The 15,300-nt window shown below is 44.6% G+C and overlaps 1 protein-coding gene across 3 annotated transcripts in view; it reads right to left on the bottom strand.

The window, feature by feature from the left end:
• Nucleotides 1-15,222, bottom strand: part of rttn (rotatin) — a 53,429-nt gene extending 38,207 nt beyond the window's left edge. For 2 of the 3 annotated variants that reach the window (XM_048266421.1, XM_048266423.1), the window contains exons 1-21: nucleotides 15,078-15,222; nucleotides 14,326-14,513; nucleotides 13,996-14,197; nucleotides 13,712-13,789; nucleotides 13,420-13,510; nucleotides 12,357-12,471; nucleotides 11,336-11,483; nucleotides 10,450-10,621; nucleotides 9,421-9,623; nucleotides 8,316-8,431; nucleotides 7,086-7,253; nucleotides 6,471-6,683; nucleotides 6,120-6,232; nucleotides 5,415-5,541; nucleotides 5,204-5,329; nucleotides 4,775-4,891; nucleotides 4,143-4,282; nucleotides 3,335-3,506; nucleotides 2,884-2,983; nucleotides 2,402-2,490; nucleotides 141-258 (exon numbers count right to left, since the gene is read on the bottom strand). In XM_048266421.1, the coding sequence (XP_048122378.1) occupies nucleotides 141-258; nucleotides 2,402-2,490; nucleotides 2,884-2,983; nucleotides 3,335-3,506; nucleotides 4,143-4,282; nucleotides 4,775-4,891; nucleotides 5,204-5,329; nucleotides 5,415-5,541; nucleotides 6,120-6,232; nucleotides 6,471-6,683; nucleotides 7,086-7,253; nucleotides 8,316-8,431; nucleotides 9,421-9,623; nucleotides 10,450-10,621; nucleotides 11,336-11,483; nucleotides 12,357-12,471; nucleotides 13,420-13,510; nucleotides 13,712-13,789; nucleotides 13,996-14,197; nucleotides 14,326-14,513; nucleotides 15,078-15,108 (2,827 nt within the window). In that variant the 5' untranslated portion in view covers nucleotides 15,109-15,222. Of the gene's footprint in view, nucleotides 1-140; nucleotides 259-2,401; nucleotides 2,491-2,883; nucleotides 2,984-3,334; nucleotides 3,507-4,142; nucleotides 4,283-4,774; nucleotides 4,892-5,203; nucleotides 5,330-5,414; nucleotides 5,542-6,119; nucleotides 6,233-6,470; nucleotides 6,684-7,085; nucleotides 7,254-8,315; nucleotides 8,432-9,420; nucleotides 9,624-10,449; nucleotides 10,622-11,335; nucleotides 11,484-12,356; nucleotides 12,472-13,419; nucleotides 13,511-13,711; nucleotides 13,809-13,995; nucleotides 14,198-14,325; nucleotides 14,514-15,077 lie in introns of those variants that run through there. The other variant, XM_048266422.1, reaches the window with a different exon arrangement.
• Nucleotides 15,223-15,300: the final 78 nt, after the last annotated feature.

Raw genomic sequence — 15,300 nt, 5'->3', positions numbered from 1 at the left:
CAGTTGGGAACCCACGGTATATATTATTTATTCATCCATATGCCTCTACATATGATTTTGGATAACTGAGTGTCTGACATCTGACATTGTATGTGTGGCCATGTGAAAGTGTGTGTGTGTGTTGTTTCAGTGCAGCCTACCTCTGAGCAGAGTGAGCAGGAGGGGGGGCTGCTGCGCCAGGCTGTGGCGCAGGGTGGGGTCTGCATACACCAGCTTCCTCAGCACCGACAGGCTCGGCTCCAGCAGGCAGTCTGTGTTCTGCCCACCCACACACATGCGCGCGCGCACACACACACACACACACACATACATATTACTGGCACAGGTATAAGAGGCGTGGCGAGAGTGTGTGTGTGTGTGTGTTTACTCATACTGTAACTGGCAGGTATGAAAGGTACCGTGGGTTAATGCTTACACCACCCATGGGTGACCACCCATGCGTCACACTTAGCTTTGTGTGTTTTGGAGTTTGTGTATATTAGAGCAATATGTTACTAGAGGGCATTTCTCAACACATTGTTTGGGACAAATGCTACAAAGGTGTTGTTGGATAAGCTGCTTTGACAAGAGGCAAAGGCCACCACAACAACAGAGGTCAGCATTTATAAGGCTCACTGTAAAAATCAGAGTTCATATTGTGAATCTGAAACCAGGCTGTGGATGGTCATTTATGCAAAACTATACATCGGAACTCCCCCTATTACCGTCGGTCCCGTATTTCCGCCGTCTTGCGTGTATGTGTCACTTAATATGCATTTCTATACAAACCAAGACGGCGGACTCCTAAAGAAACGCAACCACCCACACCATAGGTGTCTCTAAATTAGCTATGTCCCAAAAATGACATTGTACCGTGACTCAAAGAGCTGTAGACAGTGTTGTAAGGCTGCGTGTACACAACCGCTTGGAGCTCCAGTGGAATTTTAATTTCACAACGAGAATTCTCGGTCTAACCGTTCATGTGCCGTTGAAACGGTGTAAATAGGCGACCCATCAGGCCAGCACTATAACTCCGAGCGTGGTAAACAAAATCGGATATTTCAGGCAGTAAATGCTCCCGTTAACAAACAAACCAGATTTTGTTCAAATCTACACACCTATGGCTACTGAAAAATGTCAGGTTAATTAAGCAAATGTTATTTTGAAGTGTTAAAAAACATCGTTGTTTTAGAATTTCTGAACAAAAGTGGTGATAATTGGGGGTGTTACGATAGCTTTCAATTGTAAAATGTAAATGTAAATGTAAATCAGGATTCTCGGCCAAGTATACTTGTGGCGCTCCAGTGGCACTCGGGGAGCAGTGAGTGATTAGGTGCCTTAGGTGCTCAAGGGCACTTCAGCCGTTCCCACTGGTCGGGGATCGAACCGGCAACCCTTCAGTTCCAAGCCCGAAGCCCTAACCAGTAGGCTAGAACTGCCCCAATTGCTATTTTAGTAACTATGCCACCGCTCCAAATGGTATATTCCTCTCCGCGTTAACCAGAACATACGAAGAACATTCGAAGATTGCTGCCAAGCTATTCTGTGACAGAGATTTAGGCAATATCATGTCATGCTTTGTGTTGCTTTGACAGATGTCAACCAAAAACAGTACAGAACTATGCTTCTGTGACGACAGAGCAGCCACAACAGCCCCACACGTGCATGCACACGCACAAACACACGCACCCTCTTCACTAATATAAAACCTAATTTTTCCCTGAGCAATTATATGTGGCTGGGGTTGTATCACGATCACAGCCAACCACTGACATGCTAAACGAGTGAAAAGACAGGCGTTAATCAGTGCTAAAAAATCAAATGAAATACACCCGACTTGTTATGCAGTGCGACCCCCAAACATGGCTCATTTCAGCAAGGCCTGTGTCTCACATCTTTTTAATTAGCGGTACTCACTTTTCTCCCTCTCGTTCTTTTTCCTTGTTATGAATGGAACATAATTATCAGGCAAGGCCTGGGGAGGCACTCCTTAGACAAGAGGTGACAAATTAAGAGTCTGACACCATTAACTCCCATTACGCTTGCCCTGACATGGAGAAAGTGCCTGCAGCCAGCAAGAAAAATACAAGTTTTTGTAAAGAGGTTTTTGTTTGTGTTGTTGTTTTTTGTTTTGTTTTTTCTCAACCGCTTGGCATCCTTCGACCTAAATCCCAAGCCGTGATGGAAAGATTGCTCAGCACAGCAAATTGGAATGAAATTACTGTTTTGCTTACACCCTAAACAAGTGAGTGCATGGACGCTTTTTTCGTTTGAGTAATGTGAGACTATGCAAACACATGGCTCGCAGACTTCACCCCACAGCTGGTGGGATGGGTTTTATATTTCAGCAAAAAACAAAAAGGTAATGAAATAAAAACTAAATTAGATAAACAAAACAAACAGAGCAGCTATCCAGTTGTACCTTCATGGCGTTGTTCACAATGTCACTGATGACGCTGATCACTTTCTCGACAATTCCGAGGCTCTTCAGTGCTGCATGCATCGCTGTGTCTGGAAACACAAGAACATTGCCTCTCAATGTACAAAACGTTATGAGATCTTGTTAACTTTTATTTTCTTAATGAGAATGCTGTGGCGTGGTGCAGCAGCGGTAGCATAGCCACACAACAATCGTTCAGCCAAGGTTCAACTCCCAAACTTATCGTTTTGAGTATGTGCCTGCTGTGTCTCCTAAACATCATGATCCTTTGACCTTTACATTTAATATGAAAAATTCAAACTAAAAAAACACTTACCTTAACTGCACACACTTACTAAACTTCCATACTGTAACTGTGGCTCTAGTTAGAGTAGTGAGGCACTGGGCTGATTACTATAGGTGGATACAGACTGGAGGTGTGTTTTATGGGATATTGTTAGGGGGTGGTGGTACTAGTATCTTACCCTGTAGGATGACCACCAGCTGTTCTACGGCCGACCTCCTGAGAACCAGGTCAACCGTCTCAGAGGTGAAGATGTTGTACAGCTTGTTCACAGAGTCCACCTGGGAATAGGGCAACACATAAGCATATACTGTAAAGAGTACACTGCATTGCAAACCCCTTTAAAAGAGGTAAGTATGCAAGTATGCACCTGTGGGTGTGAGAAGACCAAATACAGTACAATGCACACATTAGAGTAAGTAATATGCATGTAGGCCTCTGGCATGGCCACTCTGTCCGGTCAATCCTTTACAAAACAGACTCTGCAGCTCCTACTGGTGGTACTAGCCAGTGCTAAGTATATGTTGCAAGCACTCACAGGAATGAACAGTTTGAGCTACAACTTGTGGAGACTACAGCGGGGGGTGGGGGTGGAGGGTCAGACAGGGAGCTGACCGTGTATCGGTGTTTACCTTGAGGAAGGACTTGTCGGTGGTGTCGAGCCGGAGGTCCACGGCCTGGCTGAGCAGGTAGAGGGAGGGCAGCTGGGACATGGCGCTGCTCTCCAGGGCAGGGCGAGAGCTGCTGGCCCCGTCAGCACCCGTCAGGTGGGGGATCAGGTGCTGCACTGCTGCTGCTCGCGCTCTGAACACAAACACACACACACACACACAATCATCATCGGTCACCATAGAGCCAACATGAAGAACCATTTGATGTAGAACGCTTCTTAAGTTTCCATCTATTTTCTGAGATCAGCATTTTTATTATCAATATGACTATATAATCATATAATATAATCACAATTAACGTTCCAGCTCCGATAAGTGTTCAGACCGGATTTCTGGCATGTCAGAAATTTTTGTTGTTTTTCTTTGCAGTGTGAGCAGTCAAACGTACAGTATGAGCACAACAATCGCACCAGACTGAAACGTGTACTGTGCCTGGCTTTAAACCAACATTTGTGTTGACTGTGCTCCAATGTATGGCTCACTAGCCTACAATTTTCAAATCATTCATCAGTGGGTTGAGATTCTACCCATTCATGGGAGTTACTGCCAGATCAATGCCAGTCTGCGCTGAGAGTGAGAGGGATGACAAACATTTATGCACGCCATGGGAGGCCTCTCACACCCGCATATTAAACTTAATTAAAGTGTTTCTGTCAAGTAATGAACTTGGCAACACACACACACACACACACACACACACACACACACACAACACACACACACACACACACACACAAATGCACGGGCACAAACAGACACACACACTCACGCCTGGTGCTTGGAGAACAGCAGTCGGAGTGCAGCACGTAGCTTGGCGGCATGTGAACTCATCCCAACGCTTGCCTCGCCTGATGGTTCACTTATCAGCAGGATACAGTTTCCCAAGGCATCATCACTGCCGGCATAACTCTAGAACACACACACACACACACACACACACACACACAAAGACTTGATTTAGAGTGTCTCCCAACAACAGAGGTCCACAGAGAGCTGGCTGAGCTCGACATTGAATAAATATGCATAGAGGGGTGTGCAGAAGTGCTTCTCTGCATCTCCTCTGTAATGACGGTCCAATTACAGAGAACACTTGGAAAAATGTAATCAATTTTGATGACCTTTCTGTTTTATTGAGAATTTTTATGCCCTCCTCCCCCATTTGTATTACCAGCGCTCAATCTAACCCAGTCTGTATTTATGAACTTTATACAAGTAAGGTTTGCATTACTTATTTAATTGGAGAACACAGATAAACATACTGCTTAAAACTAAAATGTAGTATCTCTACATCCTTGCAAGACAGTTATACAAAAATGCTAATGCCTACATTAGAAATGTAAGATCTCCCCTCCTCCTGCAAAGCTGGCATACACCAGGCGCTTGACTGGAGGCAGCACCTACCTGTAAGACGGGGATGACCGGGTAAAGAGCCTCATTAAGTTTGCTCCAAGTCGCGGCTGTCATCATTAATCTCCCTTTGAGCAGGTACAAGAGGATATCCTTGGCAGCTGACTTCACCTGTGGGCGGCACATAAACCAAATTGATGGCCGCGTGAATGGCGCTCTCAGGTGCTCCGTCATCCATTACTGACGTGCCAGAACGCCTTACGCACAGCACAACATATGTGTGGCATCTACCAATGTCAAATATTGGCTTAGCGTGACCTCGACATGTATTACATAGAAAATGCCTGCGTCGTCTTTTTTTTTTTTTTCAAACACAAAGCATAAAGAATCCTTCAATGTGTCCTTGTTTACAAGGCATGTCATAGTCATGTGCGTCATGTCATCGCAGACACTTTGGGGGGATGTAGAGTGCAGCGATGATACCTTCCCTGCTTGGTCCTGAAGGCCGAATGTGCAGATCTCGTAAAGGACTCGGGCATGGAGGACAAAATGGACGCCGCTGCTCACCGACGACACAGGCTTCGCCACGTTCTGAACTCCAAGGCACTCCTGTGAGATTGACATCAACAGTTCCTTATAGCCTTCTGCTTGGTTAATGTAAGGACATTTGAATAGGATGGCTCAGCAGAGTTACCTTGACAATGTTGAGGGTCCAGGTGTAACATTCCGTCTTGACAGGTAGTAGGGGGTGAGATAGGAGCTTCAGGTAAACCTCCTGACTTTGAGATCGGAGCATGGGGCTGGCCTGGGCAAACTTCCACCTGTGGGACACGTTCAAAGCCACATTTACTTACTTGCGCTCATCCAAAGTGACTTAACTGTGCAAGCAATGGCACATACATCAATAGCAATTTGCACTCCGGGAGAAAAAGTGGCATGGCAATGTGGTTGTAGCTGTGCTTGTAATCAAATATTTCTTTCCGCAGAGAGGCCGGTGATGGGCACTTGTTCGATTGCCTGTCTCTTTTCGTTCTTTAATGATGAGCCAAAATCAATTAGTAGAGATGGCAATCAATACAAGGCATATCATATTCTCTCCACTGATGCAAAGTTGACTTCGCAATGACAAAATTAAATCTATAAACTAACAAATTGATACTACAATTTGAAGGCTTAATTTCTTATTTTCCTATTGACAAACAGGACTTTTAATATTGAAGTATTATGCTATTGTTGAGAACACAGGAATTTGTTTGTTTGTTTGTTTTGACAGAGGTTTGTGACATCACCCTCTAGCAGTCTGAGTAATCAGAGATAACCTGGGTACATTGTTGCCACAAAGTGCTGTCCAGTTTCCACAACACAGGCCACCTTTCACCTCAAAGCCATTGTCTCTTACAGGTAGGAGCAGATCTGCACCGTCTCCTTCACCACAGGTAGGTGCTGATGGTAGGGAAGGCCGTCCACTGCTTGCTCAGCAAGTTCCAACAGCTCCAACCAATTCTTCTCTCCCTACAAGTCCAATCCATAAACAAATAAACAACAATTATAATGTGAGCCCATCAGTAAATAAGAAGTTGTAACATTCCACTCTAAAAAGTAAAGACTGGCGCAAACGATCGATACTAACATGCTTTTCAAGTCTCTCCCCCACCATGATGCCTTCGATTTGCTATTGATTGAATTAATTATTAATCTTGCCCTCCTGCTGAGCATTAAGAGGCTGGGGGACGGGAGGCAGTTTAATTACCTCCGCTTCAGCCTCCTTCAAGAAGGCACAGGTGGCCTCCATGCTGTGGGCAGCCCGGGACACGCGGCGAAACAGGCCGTGGCTGTCAGGGCTGGCCAGCTCCAGGTACGCCCCTGCGGACTCATGGGTACTGGGGAAGGCCTCGGCAAAGGGCGAGTCCAGGCACAGGAAGAAAATTGTCACCACTAGGTTCTCCGGAAGGTTCTTGTCAGCCTGCGTCAGGAGTGTGCCAAAGCAAAAGAAGAAAAAAAAAAGCTGACAAACAGTCATCCACACACTGTATCAGTACAAATATCAGTTCAAATGAGGACACAAAGAATTGATGGACAGAGGTCTAGAGCTAATTTGGAAAAAGGTGAGCTAACTCAGTATGAAATGCAGGCAAACTGAACCAACTGAAAGGGAACTTAAAACAATACTTTAGAGAAAAAACATAAAAAACATAAACAAGATTATTGAAAAATAAATTGAATCAAGAAATAGGGATATTCACCAAAGTAAACTCTGAAATGGTCTAGAGTTTGTAACACTATTTCCTCAGCAAATGTTTGAGTTTATGTCTGTCTCTCACACACACACACACACACACACACACACACACACACACACACACACCTTCTCCACAGGTATGAGAGTTTGCAGCAGACGGATCGTGAAGACAGCGGTGCTCGTGTAAGTCATCCTGTGGAACACCAGTGATGCCTCCTGCTCCTCGGACATTTGGCTGTTGCGATAGGACAAGATGTCCGCCAAACCCTCCATGCATCCTTGGATCTTCTCCTTCTGGAGTAACAGAAGAAACGCTGAAGTTATAATCATTCCACCCAAATCAAGCCAAGCTCTCAGATGTTTCAATGACAGCAGTCAGACAGCAGGGGGCAGTAAAAGCACTGTGCATTACCACAGGAAACTTTCTCTAAGATGACAGAACACTTTTTAGGGGAGACGGCAGTGCCGTGAGCGTGCATAAAACACTGATGATGAGCAAGACGCATCGTGAAAAATACATAAATCTCCAAACAACGGAAGGCATTCTTATTACGCAGCACTTCTATAGTGGATACAGCACTAGCTACGAGCACAGACACAAGTATTACCCCACTTCAATCTCTCAACACTTGGAGTTGGAGTCTACGCTACCAGCTATTTACACAAGACACGACTCTACTAGGGCAGTAGCATACTGGAATAGTATACTCCTATCCTCCTGGTAGACTTCTAAAGATACAGCTGATTAGAATGGCACTGGACAAGTACCCTTAGTAGTGGTCCAGCGTGGCTGTTTGTGTATATGGACAAAGATGGGAGCACTTGTTATGTAGCTACCTGAAAAAGTATGCAGATCTTGTGGTGGGATTATATAAAGGGAGAGGAAAGAAAAACTGGAAAGAGGTAGGACATCAGGTGTTTTTTTCACACGCGCTAACAGACATCAGGCCGTGACGCAGACGTGGGCAGAGGGGCTCGGTGGGAAGAGAAAAAGGAGAGAGAGAGAGAGAAATGGAGAGAGGAGAGGAGAGGAAAGAGAGAGAGTTAGAGTTAGAGTAGGAGGATGAGAAAGAGAGTGTGAGAGAGTAAGGCTAGAGGAGGAAGAGAGAAGAGACAAGATAGAGGGGAGGGAAGGGAGAAAAAGAGGGGGGGCTTGTGAACAAGCGAGGGAGAGAGGGAGGAAAAAGATGGGAGGAAGAAAGAAACAAGATAGACAGAGAGAGGGAGAAGGAGGGAGAGATGAAAAGAGAAACAAACTGAGAGAGTAGCAACTGAGAGGGAGAGAGAAAGAGGGGGAGCGAGGGAGAGGGAGAGAGGGAGGCAGCGGGGGAGAGACGGAGGGCTAAAGAGACTTGCCAGTTCCAGAGCGGTGAGGCTGAGCTCGTCCCACAGCTCCTCAGACACGCTGTCTTGAAGCAGGGGCAGCACGGCGGACAACAGCTCCAGGGTCCTCTGGAACACGCGCACGCTCTCTGCAGCACAGGAGTGCAGACAGACATCAGCACAAGAGCATCATACAGACCTCTCAAACACACACACACACACACACACACACACACACACACACACACACACACACACACACACACTCAAACACACACACACACACACACACACACATAATATCAGTATACAACCCACCCACACACACACACACAAGTCTGAGGTGAAAATACGATAACAGATGAACTAACATCAACATACAAAAAACCAAACACACACATACATACAGTATTTCAACAATACCCACAACAGACATTTGACAGGCATTTGAAACTGATACAGCTATAATCACATGCACATGCCCATGTGTGTATGCCTCTTGCAGCCTAGGCTGTTGCGACATGCACAGACACACAGATAAACATACAGGCAGAATTTGAATGTGAAAGCTGTGATACGAGACACGAGAGAAGGACACACAGAGAGACACACAAACACACAGTCAAAACAGAGACACAAACATACAGGCAAATGACTCAAAGTACTTCCATATGCATGTTTGAGCAGATTTAACCAGACACAAATGGACACTACAAGCATAAAGACTCTAACGCACACATTTACACTCACAGTGATAGGAGACCAGAAGTGCAGGAGAGTGAGAAAGAATACACAGAAGCATCTGGTCTGGCTAGGCCTCATGCACACACACTCACTCACTCGCACACAAACACAACCAAGCAGGCACAACCACACACACACACTCTCTCTCTCTCTGATAAGAATGCACAAACACATTCAGTACAAACAAATACACAAACTCTGCATACACACACACACACACACACACACACACACACACACACATATATATAAACTCTAAACAAGAGTGCACGCGTGAACACACGCACACGCGCGGGCCCAAGGAGTGGCCTGGGGAATGAGAAAGGAAGAGCCACTCAGCACGTCTCAGCAGGTCTGTTCCTCCCCTCCCCCCTGCTCCCAGTCGCCTCCTCACCGGTCCTGAGGAGAGGCAGCGCGTGCTCCAGGGCCGCCACGCTGAACTGGGCCAGGCTCCACTGCTGCACCTGCAGCTCCAGCGCCTCCTCCTGGACCTCCAGCTCCGGCTCCGGCTGCTCCGGCGGGCCCCCGGGGACCTGGGGGGACTGCAGGGGAGGCCCCGGGGGAGCGCTGCCCCCTCCCTGAGACCCACTGCTGCCGCTGCAACCAGAGGGAACGCTTAAGGGCACGAGGCAGAAAGAAAAGGCGTAAGAGATGTAATACACGGCTCCGCAGAGCGTGACGAGAGGGTTGGGGTTCTCAATTGGACTACAAATAAAATGAATTCAGTCTATAAATGTGGAAGGAGGGAAAAGCCTTCCACCTAATCCTGTAGCTCTGCCAGTGGAGAAGATCATAGTTTTGCACCCCAGGGCCAAGCCAGAAATATAAAATGAGAGGAAGAAATATAAAATGACCAAATTTTACATTTACTTACTTAGCAGAAGCTTTTATTGGCTCAGTACAGTAAAGCCATGGGATTGCCTACATAAAACAGGCTTTAAGAATAACAATCACAAAGTACAATAAAGGCCTACGCACACGGCCGGCAACGCGACTGCGATTTATGGCAGGCGACCGGCAAAATGGAATAGAATCTATTGAAGTGAATGGTGCGACGCACACAGCAAGTGGAACGACAGGGCGACTGTCGCCGTCGCTCGACCCTTTTCTATTTTTCAGGGCGATTTTGATACGTCATAATAGAAAACAGCTGTCTGGCCACTGAATCGATGGGTGATCGCGTCGCCAGCAGTGTGTGTAGTTAAGCGATTACAGAATTCCACATTCACGTTTGACTATCATATTAAGTGCTGCTATACTGTAAGTGCTACAAATGCCAATTGTGCACACAATCTTTTCCTGCATTAACTCAAAACTAACCTGTCCATTTTGGCTTCACGCATCTTATTTAACATAAACTGACCAGATCATTTTCAAAATCCTGTTTTACTTTACTGGGCAAAGATGGCAGAAGGGCTCTGACCTTGAGGAGGCCGCATCTCCGTCCTGGCCATCTCCCCGGACTCTTTGCCCGGTGCGACCCAACGCCGACGGCCTCGGGGAACCACTACGCTCCGGTGATGAGGCCACCGAGCCCCGTTGTGTCCCTCGTACTTCTTGGGAGTACGACACTGAGGAGTTCTGAGACACAGGATCTGAAATGTAGAATACAGCAGAAATAATTCGACAATGTGTTGTGTTCCATTTATTGCTCAGCTGCCAGAGTACCTGGGAGAACAGCACCAAGATCATACTTTAATTTCCCACTAAAAAAAAAACACGCTGTTCACAGAAATGTACTACAGTCTTTACTGTCAGTCACTTTGGATAAAAAGCATCTGCTAAATGAATAAATGCACAGTTCACAGATGGCATGAGGCTGGCATAAGTGCATCTAGATATCATCAAAGGAAATGTACAAGTAAGAAGAAAGTTTCTGGCAAAGGACAAATCAATTTGAACCAACTTTTCATCCACCAAGACATCTGACAAACTGAACCAATAGTGACAGAATGATTTTCCATCAGCTTTTCCTCACTATCAAGTGAGACCTCTCCAATTCTCCCAGGAGTAAATTTAACTTATGCAAACCTTGTTTCTTATGAATTAAATATACCAGAATTTCTCACTTCCCACTGACGCATGCAAAGGCAAGCTTGTGCTTTTCTGGTTACATTGAGAGCAGACTTAGACAGAGAGAGAGAGAGAGAGAGAGAGAGAGAGAGAGAGAGAGAGAGAGAGAGAGAGAGAAATAGAGAGGGATATAGAGTAAGAGTGCATGAGTAAGGTAGTGTGTGAGACTGAGACTGAGGGAGTGTGGAAGTCTGACTGAAGGAGTGTGTGAAAGTGCAGCCGACAGCTGGATGTACCTTGCTTGGCTGAGCAGAAGCCAGGGTCTCTGTGGAAGCGCAGGCGGCTCCTTAGGTTGCAGCAGAGCTGCCGCAGACAAGCCAGAGCCTGAAGTGTCAGGTAACTAGCCTCACTCTCTGCACTCAGGCTCAGCAGCGACAGCAGGCTCTAGAGACCAACCAGGAAGGAAGAGAGAAAATCAAACGTGGGTGGTCAAGGATGCACATCAGCGCAGACTCCCCAACATCAAAGTCACTGAGCTGCGAACCCACAAGATTACAAATAAGATAACAAATACTCATGCTTAAATTAAAATAAACAATTACATAAACAAGGCTTAACAGCAAGGGCTGGTGAGAAACCACTCACAGCATGTGTGTCTTACCGACTCCATTCATAAATAAGATAATACACTAAATACAAGGGCAAGCAAAATTGAATTATCAAGGATATAATGCCCTCTGGCGGGAGTGAAATCCTAACTTTAAATCCAAGTCATTCAATTCCACTAATTGGTTCTATCGACCATAAGGAAAACGTACAAAAAATAAAAACAAACAACAACAAAACAATAGGCAACGAGACCATATGCAGACACAAACAGGTGTCTTACTTATAGGGGTGTGCAATATTGACAAAACAGTTTATTAGAGCAGACTGTTAATCTCACAGAAGACTGAGATCTCACACGGAGCATAAACTCGGGGTTCGCTAACTACGTTGTTGGTGCTTCGTTTTACGTGTAGGGACCCTGAGCAAGCTACTGACGAGGTTTGGTGCTGTTTTTAACAATATTACTGGTTAAAAAATGCTATTTGGGAAGTGTTTGGCTCACTGCCCCTGCTAATCCACTGTCACTGCCCCTGCTAATCCATTGTTTGCGATTTGGGGCTATAGCATATACCGGGCCAAGCTCTGTAGTGGTTGATCAACGAAAAATACTGTCTCCACCGCTTATTTGATGTGTTTTAATTAGCTTTAGCTTGCACATCTTTAAACTACAAGCTATTATCGTAAACAATATTGCACAACCCTACTTACTTGCACTATACTTGGCCGCTGCAGGAATATCTCAGCAGGAAAGTCCTGCATGATGACATCTCGGAGAAGTTCACAAGTGGTGCATACTGAGCCTGGGTCGTTCTTTCGTAGGGAGCTGTAAGAAAAGATCAAGCATGCGTTTAGTCATGATTGTGCACACCATTCCACAGGTAAGAAGGTGCAATCCCACTCTTATCAGCTATGAAATTTACAAAGTTTATTCTGGCCAGGAGTCTCCAACACAGAGGTTGAACAGTTTAGCATCATTCATCCACATGTATGAAGTAATACAGTTTTTCTCAATCGTTTTGATACCTGTGTCAACTCTGACATCACGTTCTCAAAACACCCGTGTCTGAACAAAAGCACGAGCATTTTTGTTATGTCTGTTCCATTACTTTCTAATTTTTCTGGTACCAGAAAAAAACTGTGAAAAGACTAAACGTACTGAATAAAAAAATAATTTATTCATTCCTCCCAAGATGTAACTGTCATTGACATGTAAGACATGCAGCAAACACCCAGCAAGATACTGTACATTTCATTGAACTACAACTTTCATCGAAATAGATCTACAATACACCTTTTGTACTGTTTTCTCCACCAAATAGGCAATACAGTACTTTGTCTAAATGTGCATTAGATCCATAATTGCAAATAGCAACACAGACATCTCTTATGTATAATGAATGATTGCTGATTGAAGAATTGTGCAAAGGAGTTTCACACAGGTGTATCAGAGATTCAGACATATGCAAGGAATCTATACCACCTGTGAAAAGATGTTTTCCTTTTGTTTAGCATGGGAAAACCAATAGAGTTTGGGGGTTTTGAATGACACCTGTGTTAACTGTTTTGCAAAGGGTGTGAGAAATGTGTGAACCAATGACAATGTGTGAACACATTAGCAAGAGATGACTTTTGCTGTGCAAAGAAAGTAGTCATGAAGACCAAATGGATTCCAGTTTACTTAAGCAGGTAAAAGCAATCGAGAAAAACTGTAAATGTGCAAACTATTTCATTGGTCATAGAATATCTCTTGCTAGAGTGTGAATGTATTCACCTTTCACTTGATGATAAGATGTGTCTGTCCGTAGGTGTTAGAGACAGCCAAGGAAACACCGAAAACTTAAGACACCTGATTGCTTTGCTTGCTGCTCATTGTTTTGGGAAAACACAAACAGGGCATTGTGGAATGACAATTATTCTTAGATAACTCAAACAAGGCACAACACAAGGCAATTATCTCTCATATATCCTGCTGGACACAAGGTCTATGAAATATTAGTATTTTAACAAAAAAAATCTGCTTGAATAATTAATGCATTTCATTACAAAGCAAACAGCAGGGGTACCTGTTCCTTGTTGAGGAGGAATATCTAATTGATTGGGCCTGCTTCTCTGGAAGTACCCTCTTGCAAGACACTCCTCCTCTGAGAGAGAAAATAAGAGCTTCAGATCAAAAGCAAATGGAGGAAATTACTACCTGCATCCCCCACTAAATATTTATCTCTTCAGTGTGACAACAGTGTGCACGGTTAAGCCTTTGAGGGATTTGTCACAATGGAAAATACAAATGATCAGTCCAAATAATAGCAGCATTAGATAGAAACAGGAGATTAACTATTACTTTACATACCCATTTGAACAGCAGTCGAGGTAAATTGTTGTTCATAATCGCTAGTCAGAGCACTGGAGACCTGTGGTATCTTGGGGAGATGGAACAGCTGATCGATGATGCTGTCGATGATGGCCTGCAGCTCTTTCTCAACACTGGGCGAGAGCTGGGTTAGAAACTCTACTGCCCCTACATCCATAAGCATGTGGGCAGCTGTCGAGTGCTTTAGACAACGATAAAACGGACAGAGCTGAATTTTTGCTTATCTATCCACCAACTGGGAAAGTCATTCAAATGCTAGACTGTAACTGGTTAAACATGGAGACTAAGTTACAAATTATGAGACAATACCTTGGATAAAATGCTGAGCAACTGAAGAACCTCTTCTTGCAATGGCACCTCAGGGAAATTAAACCACTCAAGAAGGAAAACAAACAGTGTTCGCTCTTGGACAAGATCAGAAACTGAGATGAGGCCATGATCCAATTTGCTCTTGATGTTTTTGAGAGCTCGGACTCTGATTTCTACCAAAGAATGACCTGTTGAAAGCACATTACTCATCAGTGAATAATATTGCACTAGGCTGCATAAATATATTGCCTACAGTCACGTTACTCTCCAAACAGCAAGGCAGTTGAAGATCATGTAGATGATATGAATCTTCCATAGCTTGTTAACTTGTTGATCACAGAGCCCAGCATCATATTATCGTGTAGGCTCAAACGTCATTCCGCGAACATAGCAGACACCTAAGTTTTGACAGCTAGAACGACAGCATCGATTTAGATCATTGGTTAAGTTAACTGGCAATTAACGTTAACGTTAAATTTAGCAAACAACCGAGGGGAATATAAACAACGTTACCTTGCACCGTTAGACCCAAACCAGACTTAGCTATAGTATTTGTAGTTGTCTACGAAGAGCAACCTTAACTCAGACATCATAATGACCTTGCCAAACTTTTATTTTCACCTTACTCTTAACTTGTATGCAAGCTAACCTAGCTATGGCTAACGTTTAGTGTTGTCTCAGTTATCGACATTGTTATTCACCTGGACTAGCGAGTGCTACGAGCTCAAAGAGGAGCAAACTGCTTCGCTTACCTAATTTTTTAATAAGTGCTGATAAATCCATAGTCCCTCTGTAATACGACAAAAACGGTTCAAATGCCGTGCACTTGTGTTTTCAGTTACTTCATTGTCAACTCCAACTGCCCGGGGTTTGTTTTCAACAACCGCGCCATTGCTACATGAGACGTTTCTCTTGTCACGTGACAGATGAGGGGCGTTTTCATGTTGACTACTGGATACATTCTGACAGCATGGC

The sequence above is a fragment of the Alosa alosa genome, chromosome 16 (genome assembly GCF_017589495.1).
Source record: "Alosa alosa isolate M-15738 ecotype Scorff River chromosome 16, AALO_Geno_1.1, whole genome shotgun sequence".
NCBI lineage: Eukaryota > Metazoa > Chordata > Actinopteri > Clupeiformes > Clupeidae > Alosa > Alosa alosa.
Note: the sequence above shows the minus strand (reverse complement) of the source record. Positions and strands in the feature narration are given on the sequence as shown.